The sequence below is a fragment of the Oxyura jamaicensis genome, chromosome 9, assembly GCF_011077185.1.
Source record: "Oxyura jamaicensis isolate SHBP4307 breed ruddy duck chromosome 9, BPBGC_Ojam_1.0, whole genome shotgun sequence".
NCBI lineage: Eukaryota > Metazoa > Chordata > Aves > Anseriformes > Anatidae > Oxyura > Oxyura jamaicensis.
The window spans coordinates 14,754,710-14,769,024 of NC_048901.1; the positions used below are offsets into that span (position 1 = coordinate 14,754,710).

Below are 14,315 nucleotides of genomic sequence, written 5' to 3' on the forward strand. Positions count from 1 at the left end.
CCTTTGTGGTAAGGCCCTATTGAATGTTTACTGTTTAAGAGCTGACATACGGTGGCTATACTAATGTGTTAGATCCCTTCCTAAAAATATTCCTCAAAAGATTTTGCTTTCCCTTGTTCAATGTCCCTAGAATAGGCATTTAAATAATACCCAGAGGCCAGTCCCTACGTATGCCCTCAGTTAAAATATTTCTCTCTCCAGCTAGCTGTTGTCCTGTGAAACCAGACCTCATTGTGGGCACGAGGAGCTGGGTACTGGCAAAGGAGGAAAACAGAATGGCTAAGAGGTTTATAATCCACATAGCATGGATGGAGGTGTGGGCATAGAAGAGGACTGCCTGTATTTGTGGGTTCCTGCCCAGGCAGTTGCCTCTCAGTATAAGGAGAGGCAGCAGCTTAGCTCCTAAATGCAAGGATTTATTGTATCCTTGTCAGCTGAATGCCACTGAAATCTCTCTGTCTCCAGCTTTGTTATGTAAAGTGCAGCAGAGACACAGAAATGTAGCAGACCTGCAGAGAGATGAAGTTCTTGCAGCAACAGCTGGCTTCCCTGATATTTGGGACAACCTATGACCGCTTTTGCAATGACCCTGCTCTGTGTTTGGGGCAGAAGGATCTTGGTCTTGACGTAGCTTTTGAGCAAGCCTCAAATGATGTGTTCTCGAGCACAGAAACTTGCTCTGTTAACTTGGAAATGTTCAGATGTGCAAAGCTCAGGGGGCAGTGGAGGGGAGTCTTGACTTGCTGTGATGTTTTGAGATTGAAAAAGTGGACACAGAACTAAAGGAAAAAGGTTCCATTTTCTCGTGGCCAAACCTCATTGGTGAAACTCCAACAAAATCAGTGATTATTTGGCCCAAAGCATGAATGTGTTGGCATAAGCATGAAATAAAGCATCCAAACACTCATAGATGACTTATAGGAATTCCTATTGCATTTATTCCCATATCCTCTAGCTGCCCAAACTCCATTCACACCATTTCTCATAGGAGAACACAAATTGCCCTTCTTTTTCCTAAGCACTGAACCTGGAGGAGACATCAGGCTGAGCAGATGTTATCCACAGATGCCCAGGGGAAGAGGCTTAAATATTGAAGGGTTTACCTCAACATAAATGTGCTAGCTCAGCCCCCCCCACCCAGAACTCTGGAAAACCAAACACCTCTCTTGGGCTCCTTTAGTAGGCAATGTTTCCCCTTGCGGAAGCACAAAATAAGTGTTTAAAAGAAAGTGGAAGTGGCTGAGCGCCTGCCTGCCGATGAGAAGTAGCAAATGAATTCTTTGTTTTGCTGTGCTTTGCTTACCTGCACAGCCTATGCTTTACCCAGTGAGATGTCTTTATCTCAACCCACGAGTACCTGTGCTTTTACTTTTCCAATTCTCTCCCCCATCCAGCCTGAGGAAAGTAAGCAAGTTGCTGTGTAGGGCTGAGCTGCCTCCTGGGTCAAACCATAATAGTCCTTTTTGGTGCTCAGTGTGGGGCTTGAAGGGTTTGAGATGGAGACAGATTTGACTGGAGTGTGCTAGACTAAATATATAGATATTATAGCTGTTAGCTGCTCATCAGTAGGCTGCTGTGCTTGCCACAGGCTTGCTTACATTACTGTGTGTCAGAGTCCTGATGCAAATAGCATCCCTCAGCACTGCCAGGCCCCTGGCATGCAGATCAAGCTGCTCTGATGGCAAGTCAGAGAAAATCCCCTGACGTCTCTACTCAGAAGCCAGGCTCTGGCCAATGCGCTCCGAGCCATTCTGGTCGGATGGCTGATGCAGAGGGAGGAAAGTTTCCCAGGCATGACTCACAAATTCCTGGTGATGAATGTGCTGAGGTCTGTCTGAGATGAGGTCAGCTTTCACGAAGGATGAATGCTGCAGAGGAGGGTTAGCTGCTGGCTTGGGCTCCATCCTGTGTGTGGAGGAAGAGGCACCGGCACCAGCAGAGTCCAGCACAGATGTGCATCCCTCTCCAAAGGCTGAGCACACACAAAAAACCCTGTTGGCTTCTCCTTTGCTATCTCTACCTAGTGGATTAATATCTTCAAACTTATCTAGAAGCAAAAAGATCAGCAGTTCCTTGGGATTTGGTCAGTGCCTACAACTGATGGATATACTTATGGACAGAGACAGAAGCAGGCATAAAAACAAGGGAACGCTGCAAGCAGCACTGACATCAGACTTGCTTTTGTTTTGGCTTTCAAGGTGATTTTCCAGACTTTGTTTAGTAGTTGAAACATTCATTTTTTCTTTTCATTACTCACAACATATTGGACGTCCCTGTTCTTGTTGTTTTGACTTCTAGGTATTTGTGAGTTTAATAGGGTTTTGTGTTTGTTTAAGCAATTATTGCCCACCCGATCGAAAGATAATGGGACACTGTAGCCATGCCAAGTGTTTTTATGCTTCAATAAAACAACACACAATTTACACAAGGCAATAAAACAGTACCCCGTGTCCCCAGTGAAGAAACACAAAGCAATGTTTGAAATGTCGAGCTCTGAAAATAAATCCACCCTTACTCAATGCACTCCATAAAATTAACTAGGCACAAAATCCCCATGGCGCTCCCTTTTTCCCAGAAGTCTGGAAAATTAGCATGAGATGTGCTTGAAAGTCTTGTAACATACCTTGCCATATGCAAAACAGGAGACTGATTATTCATTAAGACTGCCCAAGGAGCATAATTTTGATCACACACCCCATTATTCCTGATTTCTTCTCTTTGGCTCCTCTTGCCCAGTTGTACTTGTGCAATATGATGGAGCCCATCAGGCATCATGATGTGCCTCTATACCTAATTTGCTGCAGGGCTCTAGCATTTGTCCTGCCACCTGTCCTCCAAACTGATCTTCTGCCATCTCTGCCCAATGGCTGAGAGCATCCATGAGCTGCCAGTGAGCTCTTGTCGCCTTGCTTGCTTCTTCCATTGTGGCGAAGGAGATTTGGAGTCCACCCAAGTCATGGTGAGCATTTGCATCCCACAGAGACTCGTATTAGCAGGGAAGAGCCCTGTTCCCTCAGAAGCGTGCTTCCATGCCTTGACTCAGCTGTAGTCTTGAGCTTCAAAAGACCACCTGGATCTTCGCCTGGAAGAGTGAGGGACTCCTGGCTGTGAGGATGCTCTGTCCTGCCCTTCAGGGACTGCACATAGAAAATACCTCAACTCCTCTCTAGTCTCAAGAGGAGATCTGACCCAAAATGGGGTGTGAAAACCCTCTTGTTTTTACATCCTGCTTGATCTTGGTAGGAAAAGGTTTCTTATATTCCCTGTGTGGAGTGATTTGCACCATTGGTGTTGCTGTTGGTAGAGCCTTAGGGGCACCGCTGGTGAACAAAGAACCAATTTTACCTCCGCAGATGCCAACTGAACTGAGACCCTGAAGCACAGGATGGCAAAAGGCACAGTAGAAAATGATGGCAATGCTGCCCTTCCCCAGAGCTGTAAGCCAGTGGGGAAATGCTCTCCGGTGCTGCTCATGGTGCCCATTTCAAAAAACATCAAATCCAGCATTTCAAAGCATGTATAATCATAGAATCACTAAGATTGGAAAAGACTGCCAGGATCATACAGTCCAACCCTTCCTCTACCACCAGTATCACCCACTGAACTATGTCCAAAATAAAATAAAATTTAAAAAGCCTGCAATAATTCATAATAGCAATAGCCCTGTTGTCATGAGCCACCCCAAGATCAGCATCCAGCTGTGGCTGTGGACCTTCTGAGTTGCTTTTTAAGGCTGCATCTCCACCCAGCTGCTGTTAACCCCTTGGGAATGCCCTGTGCCCTGCTTGGAAATGCTTTGATGACCTTTGCTTGGAGTGCCCACCAGTCCCCTCAGCAGCTGCAGCTCAGTCACGCTCCGGGCTGGTAAGAACTGGGGCTGCTTAAAGAAATAAATACCCAGTTTGGCTGGCTGAAAAACAAGGTTCACAGCAATCTTTCCTGACAAAAGCTAAGGTCAGAATCTCCTTAAGCAGAAATGCACCCTGGCACAAAGGTTAAACCCTTCACATACCTCTTTTGCCATTAAAATCCCACTTCTCATGAAAAACCTCCCTCCTCCCACCATAAAGCATCCAGCCCTCTCAAACCACCCAATTGTCAGTGGATGATGGATTAACACAGCAAAAGGTTGCTGGAGCTTTTAGCTCTCCTTCTCTGGGCATCTACTTCAAACAACACCCTAGGCCTGGCACGCTGAGCAGACTTCACTCCTAATCCTGGAGGCTTGGCCAGGGGGATGCCTTGGAGACCAGATCACTGTTTGCTGCAGAAATTACAGGGGTCAAAGAAGTAACCACACTTTAATTTCTAACAGCTGAAATTTTCAATGCAGGGAGCAGATACAAAAGCAGCACTGTCTATAGCTTGCTTGTTTTTTTTTTTTTTTTTTTTTTTTTTTTTTTTCACTAGAAGCTATATTACAGAAACTAGAAAACGAAATAAAGCAGAGTCCCTGCTACTGTACTCAGAGATCTTGTCCCCTTGGCTTCCCTCCTGAATCTCTCTTTGGACAAGTCCCAAAGGTAATGCAATCTGGGAGAGAGGGAGCAAATTTTCACTGGGGTCTATTTTTAGTGATTGCAGTTAGGCAGAGATCTGCTCCACCACTGCCCCCAAACATCCCCAGCCAAAAAGGGCTGTGGAGAAACGCCTGAAGTTGTAGCAAATGCCCTGTGCCGTGCAACCCTGGCTGCTGGGATGCTGTGCTTCAGTGCCAGGCCAAACAAGGGGTTTCCCTGTGCGAGGTCTCAGGGAGGAGAGACAGGGCGGACAGTCCTTCTGCACAGCTCCCTGTGTGCCGGGTGTCTGCTCCCTTTGAGACCTTCTCTAGCTCCCTTGGGAGAAGCAGTCACTAATGCAGCAACATCAGCTTTCCCTGAGCTCTGTGCAATGGGGAACAGAGACAATTTCCTGTTATTCAGCACTGTTTCTCTTCTGCAATTTCTTTAATTATAGGGAACACTTCAATAAGATGGGATATTTTCTCCTCTCTACTTCATTATCACTGTTTGGCTTTGCTGCTCTTGCCACATGTTCCCCAGCTGATGTTGCAGTCACTCAGTGCAGTGTCACCACTGGTGGCATGCTGCTGGCATCCCGGGTACTCCGTGTCACTTACAAAGGATGGAGAGGGTGGCACAGGGGAACGAAAGGCAGATTTTGAGCACCATGGCTAGTCATGATCAGCTAGGGCTGATCAAGGACTGGGACGGTTCTGCTAAGAACTGAACATTCACAGCCCAACTCTGAAATCTTGGGGTTTTGCACCCAGGCCACACAGCTGGCTTCGGTGCTCCATCTCCAGAATTACACCCATGTGAGGAGACCCCAGGATCGCAAGATGTCTGCGTGTTACACTCAATGTCAGCAATTCCACTTCTGTTTCCTTCCCCAGGGGTAATTTCCTTAAAGGCAGGGTTTTGCTGAGATGTCCTGGGTTGGCTGTTCCCTCCTCACATCTGGGTGGGAAGCAGTGGGCCAGCAACCTGCCTGCCTAGCAGCTGTAGCAAAGTGAGTTTTATGTCTATGGCTTTAGCAGAACATTTTAGGATTCTCTAGGATGAAAACTACTGACATATAAAGCTAACACATTGCAGTAAAGAAGCCTCTGCCAAATGCACTGTTCAGTTTACTTTTAACCAGCCCTGGGCCTCTCACTCTGTGTTTGCAGCACATCTATGATCTGCCTCTTCACCATTGTGAAGATATTTTGTTCCTCTTTGAGGAGATCAAGGAGCAGGTACAGAGTTACGGAGACTTATACCAAAGCACACGTAATTTCTTCCAGTTTCCCCTGCATTGTGGAGGATCAGCACATCGATGCTGATTTGCGCCTCTTGCTTGGATTATTTGGAACAACATCAATGTAGGAGAAAGATGAGCTGTGAGAGGGAAGCCACAGGAAACTCGATACTGGTGAAAGAAATGAGCTCAATGTCTTTTATAGTCTCTCAACCTCCCCTCCCCCTGCCTTTACACCAAATCATAAAAGTTAAAATTGGGAAAGCCTGGCCACACGACAGCCTCCTGCCCTGCCTGCGCTGAGGGCCACTGCTAGGGCTGGCAGTACTCCCGGCCGTCCCTCTTCCAGCAAGCTCCTCCACGGCGACCCACTGCCACTGCCAAATTCAGATTTAATTTCCTCAGTGGACTTTCACTATTTCTTGGGCTTTCCACACAGATCTCTTCCCTCCTCCAGCTTCGCAGCCAGGAATGTTGGGTTCCCCCCGCTACAACTCTCTGCTCCCTCCCATGGGGTTGCCCTTCTCAGGGGCCTGTCCCCCAAGCCTGGCATTTCTTCATTCTTCCAAGATTATGCTGGGGGCTCAATTGTGTGGAGAAATGCAGAGAAGGGAAATATTTATCCTTGGGGACCCAGAGATTCTCTACCATCCCTTCAGTGCCCACATCTCACTTGTACGAACTTTGGTTCTGCCATGCCATTCACAGCAGCTCAGTCCTCTGCCAACATGAAAAGCCCCATCGCAGGCAGCACAGCTGCCAGCAGCTGGAAACCTGGGAATCAAACCCATCAGGTGCTTCCTCCAAAGGATTTCATGGTCACAGACTAAAGACAATTGTAAGGTGTTGCTAAATAACCCCAGAGCAGGTTTGCTGCATGGTGTGTCTCCTCCTTCTCCCTTCTGCCTTCACACACCACCACAGGTACAGAGGACTTGTTGGAGAGAAACATCACCTGTGGCTCTACCCCTCCTAGGTGAAACCCTCACTCCTTGCTTTGGCAAGCCTGTCCCATCCCCATCCACTCACCATGCCTGGTACCTCCTGCAGCTGCAGCCAGACTCCGGCTGTGCATGCACGCGCGCTGTGCTTAACCCATCCTCCTGGCAGTGTCACCGACTTCAGCCCAATTACACCGGCCATGAATTGGACCCTGTTCACACTGAAACTGCCACAGCTTGCAGCTGAAGTTCAGGCTGTTATACAATGAGACCATTCACACGTCTCATTAACTCCGGACTATGCATTGAAAATAACCATGCCACTTGATTCCGTGATTAAGTTTTCTCGGTTTATATCATTTATCGGTGCTTTTTCCTCTTCGTAACAGCAACTCTCTCTAAATATGTGAAACGTTTTGTGCTGCCAGTGCAGCAAAAGTGCTACATAGAGCACAAAATAGTAATTTCTTAGTGTTATACTGATTGTTGTCATCTTAAATAACGCGGTCCCAATTTAAACCCAAGCTTAAAGATACGGGCATGTGGCCAATCCCTCTGAGACAACAGTGAGCCTGTGGTTGCGTGTTTTGCACTTTTTGAGCTTTGTTTTTATTAGTTTTTAATGTATAACGGCAGTAAAGTGCAGTCCAAGTTTCTGAGTAAGCAAAATGTACAGGCACATGGAATTTAATAAACTTATGCTGCTGCCTACACATGGGAAGACACACGAGTCTTCTGCTCATGATTTACGTTATTGTACTCCTCTGCTGAGTGCCAGCAGCGAGCCTTGTGTTGTACATGGCTGTGCTCTTGTATGAAGGTTTGGGTAACAGATCCAGCACATGAGTATTTGAGAATCACAGCGCGCTTGCAATCTGCAGCATGTGTTCGAAGCCTTGGGAGGCACTGCGGAGGGAGCACTGCAGGGATGGCTTTAGGGAGATGGTTTTGGTCTGTGCTGCAGGAGAGAAGCGAGGCTGGATTCTAGAGCACAAAACCTTTTCCAAAACAGGCATAATAAGTCATAAGACATATAATAAGTCTCACAAAACAAAGCAGAGAGTTAGGCCAGACCAGGACAAAGAAAAGAATGAGCTGCCAAGGCTGGTATTGATAACGGAGAGAGGGCAGAGAGAGATGTGGACAAGCATGTGGCTTCTACCTAGGCCGAGGCAACTGTCCCCTGTATGCTGAAAGCATGTGTGGGGAAGGATACACAGGTGGATGATGCATTTAGAGCAATGGCCCTGTAGGCAAAGCTTTGTTGGCAATCATCTTGTCCATCTGCAGAAGTAATATGGGAAGTCATAAAAAAGAGGCTGTGAGCAGCACAATATGAGATGGACATGCCTTGGAGAAATATCCAGATAGAGGTCTGTTACGGCAGAGGATATCACCAGTTCTTGTGGCTGACTGTAGGTTATGGAAGAAGAACGTATGGCATTTGATCACAGGTTAGGTATGATTGGGAGAAAAAGATGAAGTTAGCTGTTCCCAGATTCTGAGCCTGGATCATACAGAAATGTTGCTAGAAGTAAGAGTTGAAAGGTTTAGGGGCCTAGATCGTATTGCTAGAAGGAAGAAAAAGTGAAAAGGTTTTGCTGGAAAAATTGAAGACCTCTTGTTCATCTGTGCTGAACTCAACCAGCCCTGAGTAAGGTGTCAGGCAGGCTGAAACACAGAGTGGACCAAGAGGCAGGTCGGGTGTGGGGAAGCAGGTCTGTAAAAGCTGTCAGCAAAGAAACAACAGGTACAACCTGGAGGAGGTGGGGTGGCCTCCCCAGCCTGCATCTTGCATGGTCTCCCTTTGCAAGAAGAGAAAATTCCTCTTTGGTCACTCATCCTTTCACCCCTCCCAAAATGAGGCAAGCTTCATGTAACTCTGATGGTGGATTTTTCCTAGAAAAACAGTTCCAAAATGTGGTGCACAATGATTATTGCAGCAAATCTATCTGCTATTAATTTCCTGTCATCCACTGACATTCACAATCACTCCCACCCCTTTTCAAGTAACAAAAGAGATGGGCAGAGGGAGATATTCTGCAGAATTCAGGTCTGGAATCAGGTCTAAATCATGAAGTACTTCAGTAATGGTTTTGATGTATTCAATAAACCTCTACTTATATACACGAGGCAAGGATCAAAGCCCTTCAGTGAGGCTACGTTGTACTTTTCCATCTGATTCAAAACTCTCTCTCACTAAGGTACATGGCTGAAGAGGTCACCTGTGTTTGATTTGGGAATTATAAAGTTTGTTCATGTATTAACTAGGAAGGCAAGCCTACAAAAGAAACAGAGAGGACTTGAAACATAGCTCTGCTTGTAAAATGCATGTTGAAAGGCCATTTTGAAATGTATTCTAAGATCTGCTCTTATCTTCTTGCCAAATCATCAGTGGTTTGACCCACATATCAGACTTTTCTGGAAAAAAAAAAAAAAAAAAAAAAAAAGCTTCAGATGAATTTATTTACGTAGGAAACGGTCTTTCAAAACAACTGCACGGGGGCCAGGATCAACATCTGAACACGGGCTGAGTTGTTACATATTTAGAATTATTTCTTTCATTAGAGGCATGAGGGCTATCTCAGGCATCTTGGGGACTGATGTAGAGTTATAACATCCTGAACCAGTAACTGCTCAGCTGGGTGAAATCCTGCCTTCATACGTGCAAGGCTTCTGAGCACAACTCCTTTCCACACCGTTGCTGCCACTCAGGGCTCTGAAGAAGGCAAACCCATTGTGTCTAGCATGTTGAATTGTTGTGGTTCAGATCTTCTGCAAGATGATGACCCCCTAGTCATGGGACCACCAAACTCCTTTCCACCTGGTGCTTGCCTTTTCATTTATGCAGTGAGCAGAGGCAGAGAAAAAAGGGTGGTTGCTCAAGAGACTGCACTGGAACTCCTCCGAGATGCCCTGTGCCTTGTGTGTGCCAACTCTTGCTAAGCTGTTTGCCACAATTAGGTAGCAATGAAGCATCAAGGTGAGGAAAAGTACAAACAGTTGTGAAGAAAGGAAGTGTGACCTTAGGAAGGAGGACTGCAAAGAGAGGGTAGTGGCAGGCTGGTGCCAGAGTGAATAGGAGCCTACAGAGAAACCCCTTGAGGGAGTGATGCAGAATTGGGCATCAGAGCTAAAAAAATAAATTAAAATAAAAAATTCTCTGCTTCAAAAAATATTTTTTTTAAAGAAAGAAACATCCAGATCAGAAAATGAAGCAAGCTGAAATAAAATGTTTTGTTTCACTTAATTCTCTCTCCAGCCAATCATGCTCTTTCTGCATTCCTTCCTACACAGGGCCTCAATGTTATCACTGCACAAAGAGATGTCACTGATGTGGAAAGGACGTGGAATTACATACGGCACTTCTGCAGACAAATCATTTGAGGTGCACCCTTCAGAAAGTGCAGCCAGGAAGCCAGATGCTTTGTCCGAGTTTTGGCAGACACATCACTCCCAATCTAAACTTGCACGGTCACCGGTGGCACCTCTGTCTCGTGTCTTGGCTGCAAATCCTCAAGTGACCCTTGAGAAGGTTGAAGTAGCTATCTCACAACCTTGTCCCCATTCCCCAGGAGTGCTGATAAGCCTTGCCTTTGGAAGGGCTTTATCTGGACCTGAGAGCTCATATTGCATGGGCAAGTGGTTACAGCACATACCTTTCCCATTAGAGATCTCCCTTCATTGTGTTTGGTTCCAGAAAGAACAAGGAACACCGAAAACTTCCAAACATTTTGTGCCAATGTGCAAGAAAGCAACAAGGAAGATCGCTAAGAAATCTTTGCCAGATGGGAAAGCCCTTCCCCAGGAATCCACATGGGAAAAAAACTTCCCTTATGTGAAGCTGTTGTGAACGAGGCTCCATAATCTGATGGATTGCCCAAAACAAGGGTGTTGAGCCCCGTTTCTGATCCCAGACACAGCAGCATAAACCAGGAACAATGTGATCAAAACCACCAGAGCAGTAGAGGGGGGAAGCCTGTCAAGACTGCAAGGAACATCTGGCTTGATGCAGTAACAAGATCTGCACCAAATGGATTTCGAACATCTCCCATTTGCTGCTATTTCAGGCTGTTAAAAGATAGACAACTGTTATAGAGATATTCCTGAAATGTCTGCAGTAACTATGGCCACAGTCCCTGGTGAGAGACCCTACTGAGCACAGTGCTGTATGTACAGCCTTTGGAGTGCTCAGGCTTGGAACAGCTCACAGGAAAGCATCTAATGAAATCCAGGATGTGCCCATTCGCTCTCACTAAGGAAAAACTGATTTCAACCAAATTAACTGTGCTAATATTAAAGACCTCTCGCTGACAGGTGTTCAACACAGAGATTGTTTAAAATGCCAAGTAAGACTTTTTGTGTGTGTGTGTCACTGGGCCACATTGCCAAACGTCTCGTCACAAGAATGCCTTCAAATTCATGCAAAAATGAGTAACATTTTGGCAGGGCAGGGCTTTGCAGCACTGGAATGGAGAAACCCCGGAGGAAGAGAGACATGCACACAGCTGGGAGCCGAAAAGGCTTCAACAACCACTCACTGTGCTCATCCCCGATGATTTATTCGCAGAATTCCCAGCGGCAGGAGGCTGTCGGGGCAAGAGGGGCCAAGGGTGGAGAACCCAGCAAGAAATGATCCAAGCAGTCGCGGGAAAGGCATGGTGCAAGCTGTGGGGATGCAGGGAAGTAGGGGAGGAGGTGTGGGGAAGGGTACGGAAGGGTAAAGCAGGAGGAAGAGCTGCCCTGTGGGGGGGGGGGGGGGGGGGGGGGTATGGTTTAAATTTCCCAAAGTCATTTAATAATGATAATAATAGCAATGATGATAATATTAATAATGGTAATAATAATGATGATAATCATAATAATGAAGAAGAACAAGAAGAAGATAATGAAGAAAATGAGTTATGAAGATGATGATGAAAAAGATTAAGAAGATGATGAAAAATAAGATGATGACAAAAAGATGAAGAATAAGATGATGATGAAAAAGATGAAGATGATAAAAATAAGGCAATGATGATGATGACGAAGATGAAAAATCAGATGGTGAAAAAGTTGAAGATGAAAATTAAGATGACGAAAAAGATGAAGATGATGAAAATTAAGATGATGAAGATGATGAAGAATAAGATGATGAAGAATAAGATGATGAAGATGATGGTGATGAAGATGGTGAAGAATAATAAGATGATGAAGAAGATGGTGATGAAGATAATAAGATGGTGAAAAATAAGATGATGATGAAGATTATGATGAAGAAGATAATGAAGATGATGGTGAAGAAGTACCGCTGCGGTTTACAAAGAGCGGCGGCGCGGGGATGCTCCACGCGGTTCGGGGCCGTGCCTGCGCGCCCCCCTCCCGCCCCGCCGCCCTCTTTGCGGGGGGGCCTGGGCGGGGCGGGGGGGGCGGGCCGGCGGCTGGGAGCCCTTTAAGAGGTGCGGGAGGGCGGTGCGGGGCCGGGGGCGGGCGAGCAGGGAGAGGAGCCCAGGGGCAGAACCAGCCGGCTCCCAGCATGGCTACGGGGGGGAGCCGGCGCGGGGGGGCCTTGCTGCTGGTCGTGCTGCTGCAGCACGCGGCGTGCCAGGCGGCCGGGGGGTGCGGAGGGGAAGGGTCCCCCCTGGAGCCCTTCGACTCGCTGTATGCCGGCGGCGTGGAGGCGTACTACGGCGGCGACTTCGCGGCGGCGGCGCGGTGCCTGGAGCGGGCGCTGAGCAGCCGGAGGGAGCTGCGGGAGGCGAGGCTGCGGTGCCGGAGGAGCTGCCGGGGGCAGGTGCGGCTGGAGGAGTTGGGGTCGGGGCCCGGAGGCGAGCTGCCCTTCTGGGGGGCCTTGCTGCGGCGAGCCGGCTGCCTGCGGAGCTGCGAGGAGGCGAGGCTGGGAGCAGCGTCCCGGCACCGAGCCGCCGAGGAGGTGCAAGCCGATTTTCAGCGCAGGGTGCCCTACAGCTACCTGCAGCGAGCCTACATCCAGGTAGGCACCCGCTGCATCCCCCCGTCTGTCCGCCCCGCCGAGCATCCCAGGCGCGGTGCCCACCCAGCTGCCCCCCTGCTGCTGCGTGCCCAGGCTCGGCTTGGTTCAGCTTTGTGCTTCTCCTGCTTGCTTGGTGCGCTGGTTATTTGTTTTCCCATGGGGTGCTTGTATTTGGTTTTTGGAGTGACGTGGGACCCTTCTGATACTTCTGCCTTTGGGCACTTGCCAGGGAAGAGCCCCCCAGAGCCCCCCGCTAACACCCTGAGGCTCCATGCAAAGGATGCTGCTTCCCCTTGATGGGAGCTGAGCTGGTGCTGAGCTCTGGGAGTGGGCATGAAGCTGGGGGATGTGTAGCTGCTTCTGGGATTTGATGGTCTTCAACCTGCCCTGAGATACAAAATCCTTTCCGTGATGCTGTATGGTCGCTGCTAGCAGCCACTGACATCTTCAGCATCTTTCTGTAGTCCCAGTACTGCTGCCTTGCAGCTGTTACCTTCCACAGGGTTATGGTGTTATTCTTTGTGAATTTCTTTGCCAAAAAGAAAACAAACAAACAACAACAACAAAAAAAATCCACCTATGGTGGGGTTGTTAAGGGCATTTTTCTTTTAGTTCAAGACCTGTGCTCCATCAAGGCAGGTACCTGTAGCAACTCTGCCTGTCCATGACTAGTAAGGACAGAAACTGTGGGAATTTTATTTCATGCCAAGCTGAAAGTGTTTAAAACATTTCTGGATCATTTTCCCCTGGATTTCTGCTTTATTTGAACACAGTCATAATCTTTTAGTTGCTATAGGCAACTTAATAGATGAAGACCTGCACAGCAGAGCATGGAGAGGGTAACTGATGAAATCCATTTCCAGTTGGAGAAGGAAACATCCATCTGAGGCAGCGCTAGGGCTGGTGGAGCTGTGACTGCACAGCAGCTGGACAAGGAGGCAAAGAGCTACTGCATTATTTATTTATTTACTGTATTTCCTTTTCTGTCATTGCCTTAATGTCATTTTTACCAGTCAGGCTGGAAATGCCTTGGCTTAAATTCTAGTGTATGTGTGTAGTATAATGCTCCTGAAAGGAACCCTGGGAGAGAACCAAGACTATAATTCAATATGTATTGATCCTAGTGAAGCTGGTGGAATTTTCCTGAGCTCCTTACCCTGAAAGATGCTCTGACTGTGTAGTATCACCAGGTGCAGGAAGTGACGCTAAATTTGCCATGCTAAAAATTAAATGAGAAGAAACTCCTGAATTCAAAGCCTTTCCCAGAATCACAGAGGTTGGCTCACATCAAGCTCACCAGCAAACATCACTCTGAACTAGGGAGTGAGATTAGCTAATTTTGTTTCCCACTTCAATAAAACCAGTATGTGGAAGTCCAGATAATTTTTGTTGACCTATAGACAACATTTCTTCTGGGTCTGAGGTTTGTTTGCTCATTTTAAAATGCACTGTAGACTTACCAAAGCAATGTGTCAAAACCAGACTTTTTTATTATGTGCAAGCCATATTAATTTGCTTTTACAGTGTCTGGAGATCTTATATCCGTTCTAACAATTGGATTTTCTCACTCTCTGATGGAGTAACAGCTATTCTTGCTATTTGTGTGGATGCCTGGGTGATGAGCGCTGTAGCCAAGGGCAGGTACAGTTTGAATTGAATTT

General features: G+C 47.2%; 1 protein-coding gene across 2 annotated transcripts in view; it reads left to right on the forward strand.

The window, feature by feature from the left end:
• The first annotated feature begins 12,143 nt into the window (after positions 1–12,143).
• The window catches only part of P3H2 (prolyl 3-hydroxylase 2), a 65,027-nt gene continuing 62,855 nt past the window's right edge, over positions 12,144–14,315 (forward strand). For both annotated transcript variants that reach the window (XM_035334820.1, XM_035334821.1), the window contains exon 1: positions 12,144–12,654. In XM_035334820.1, coding sequence (XP_035190711.1) covers positions 12,199–12,654 — 456 coding nt within the window. In that variant the 5' untranslated portion in view covers positions 12,144–12,198. The remainder of the gene's footprint in view (positions 12,655–14,315) is intronic.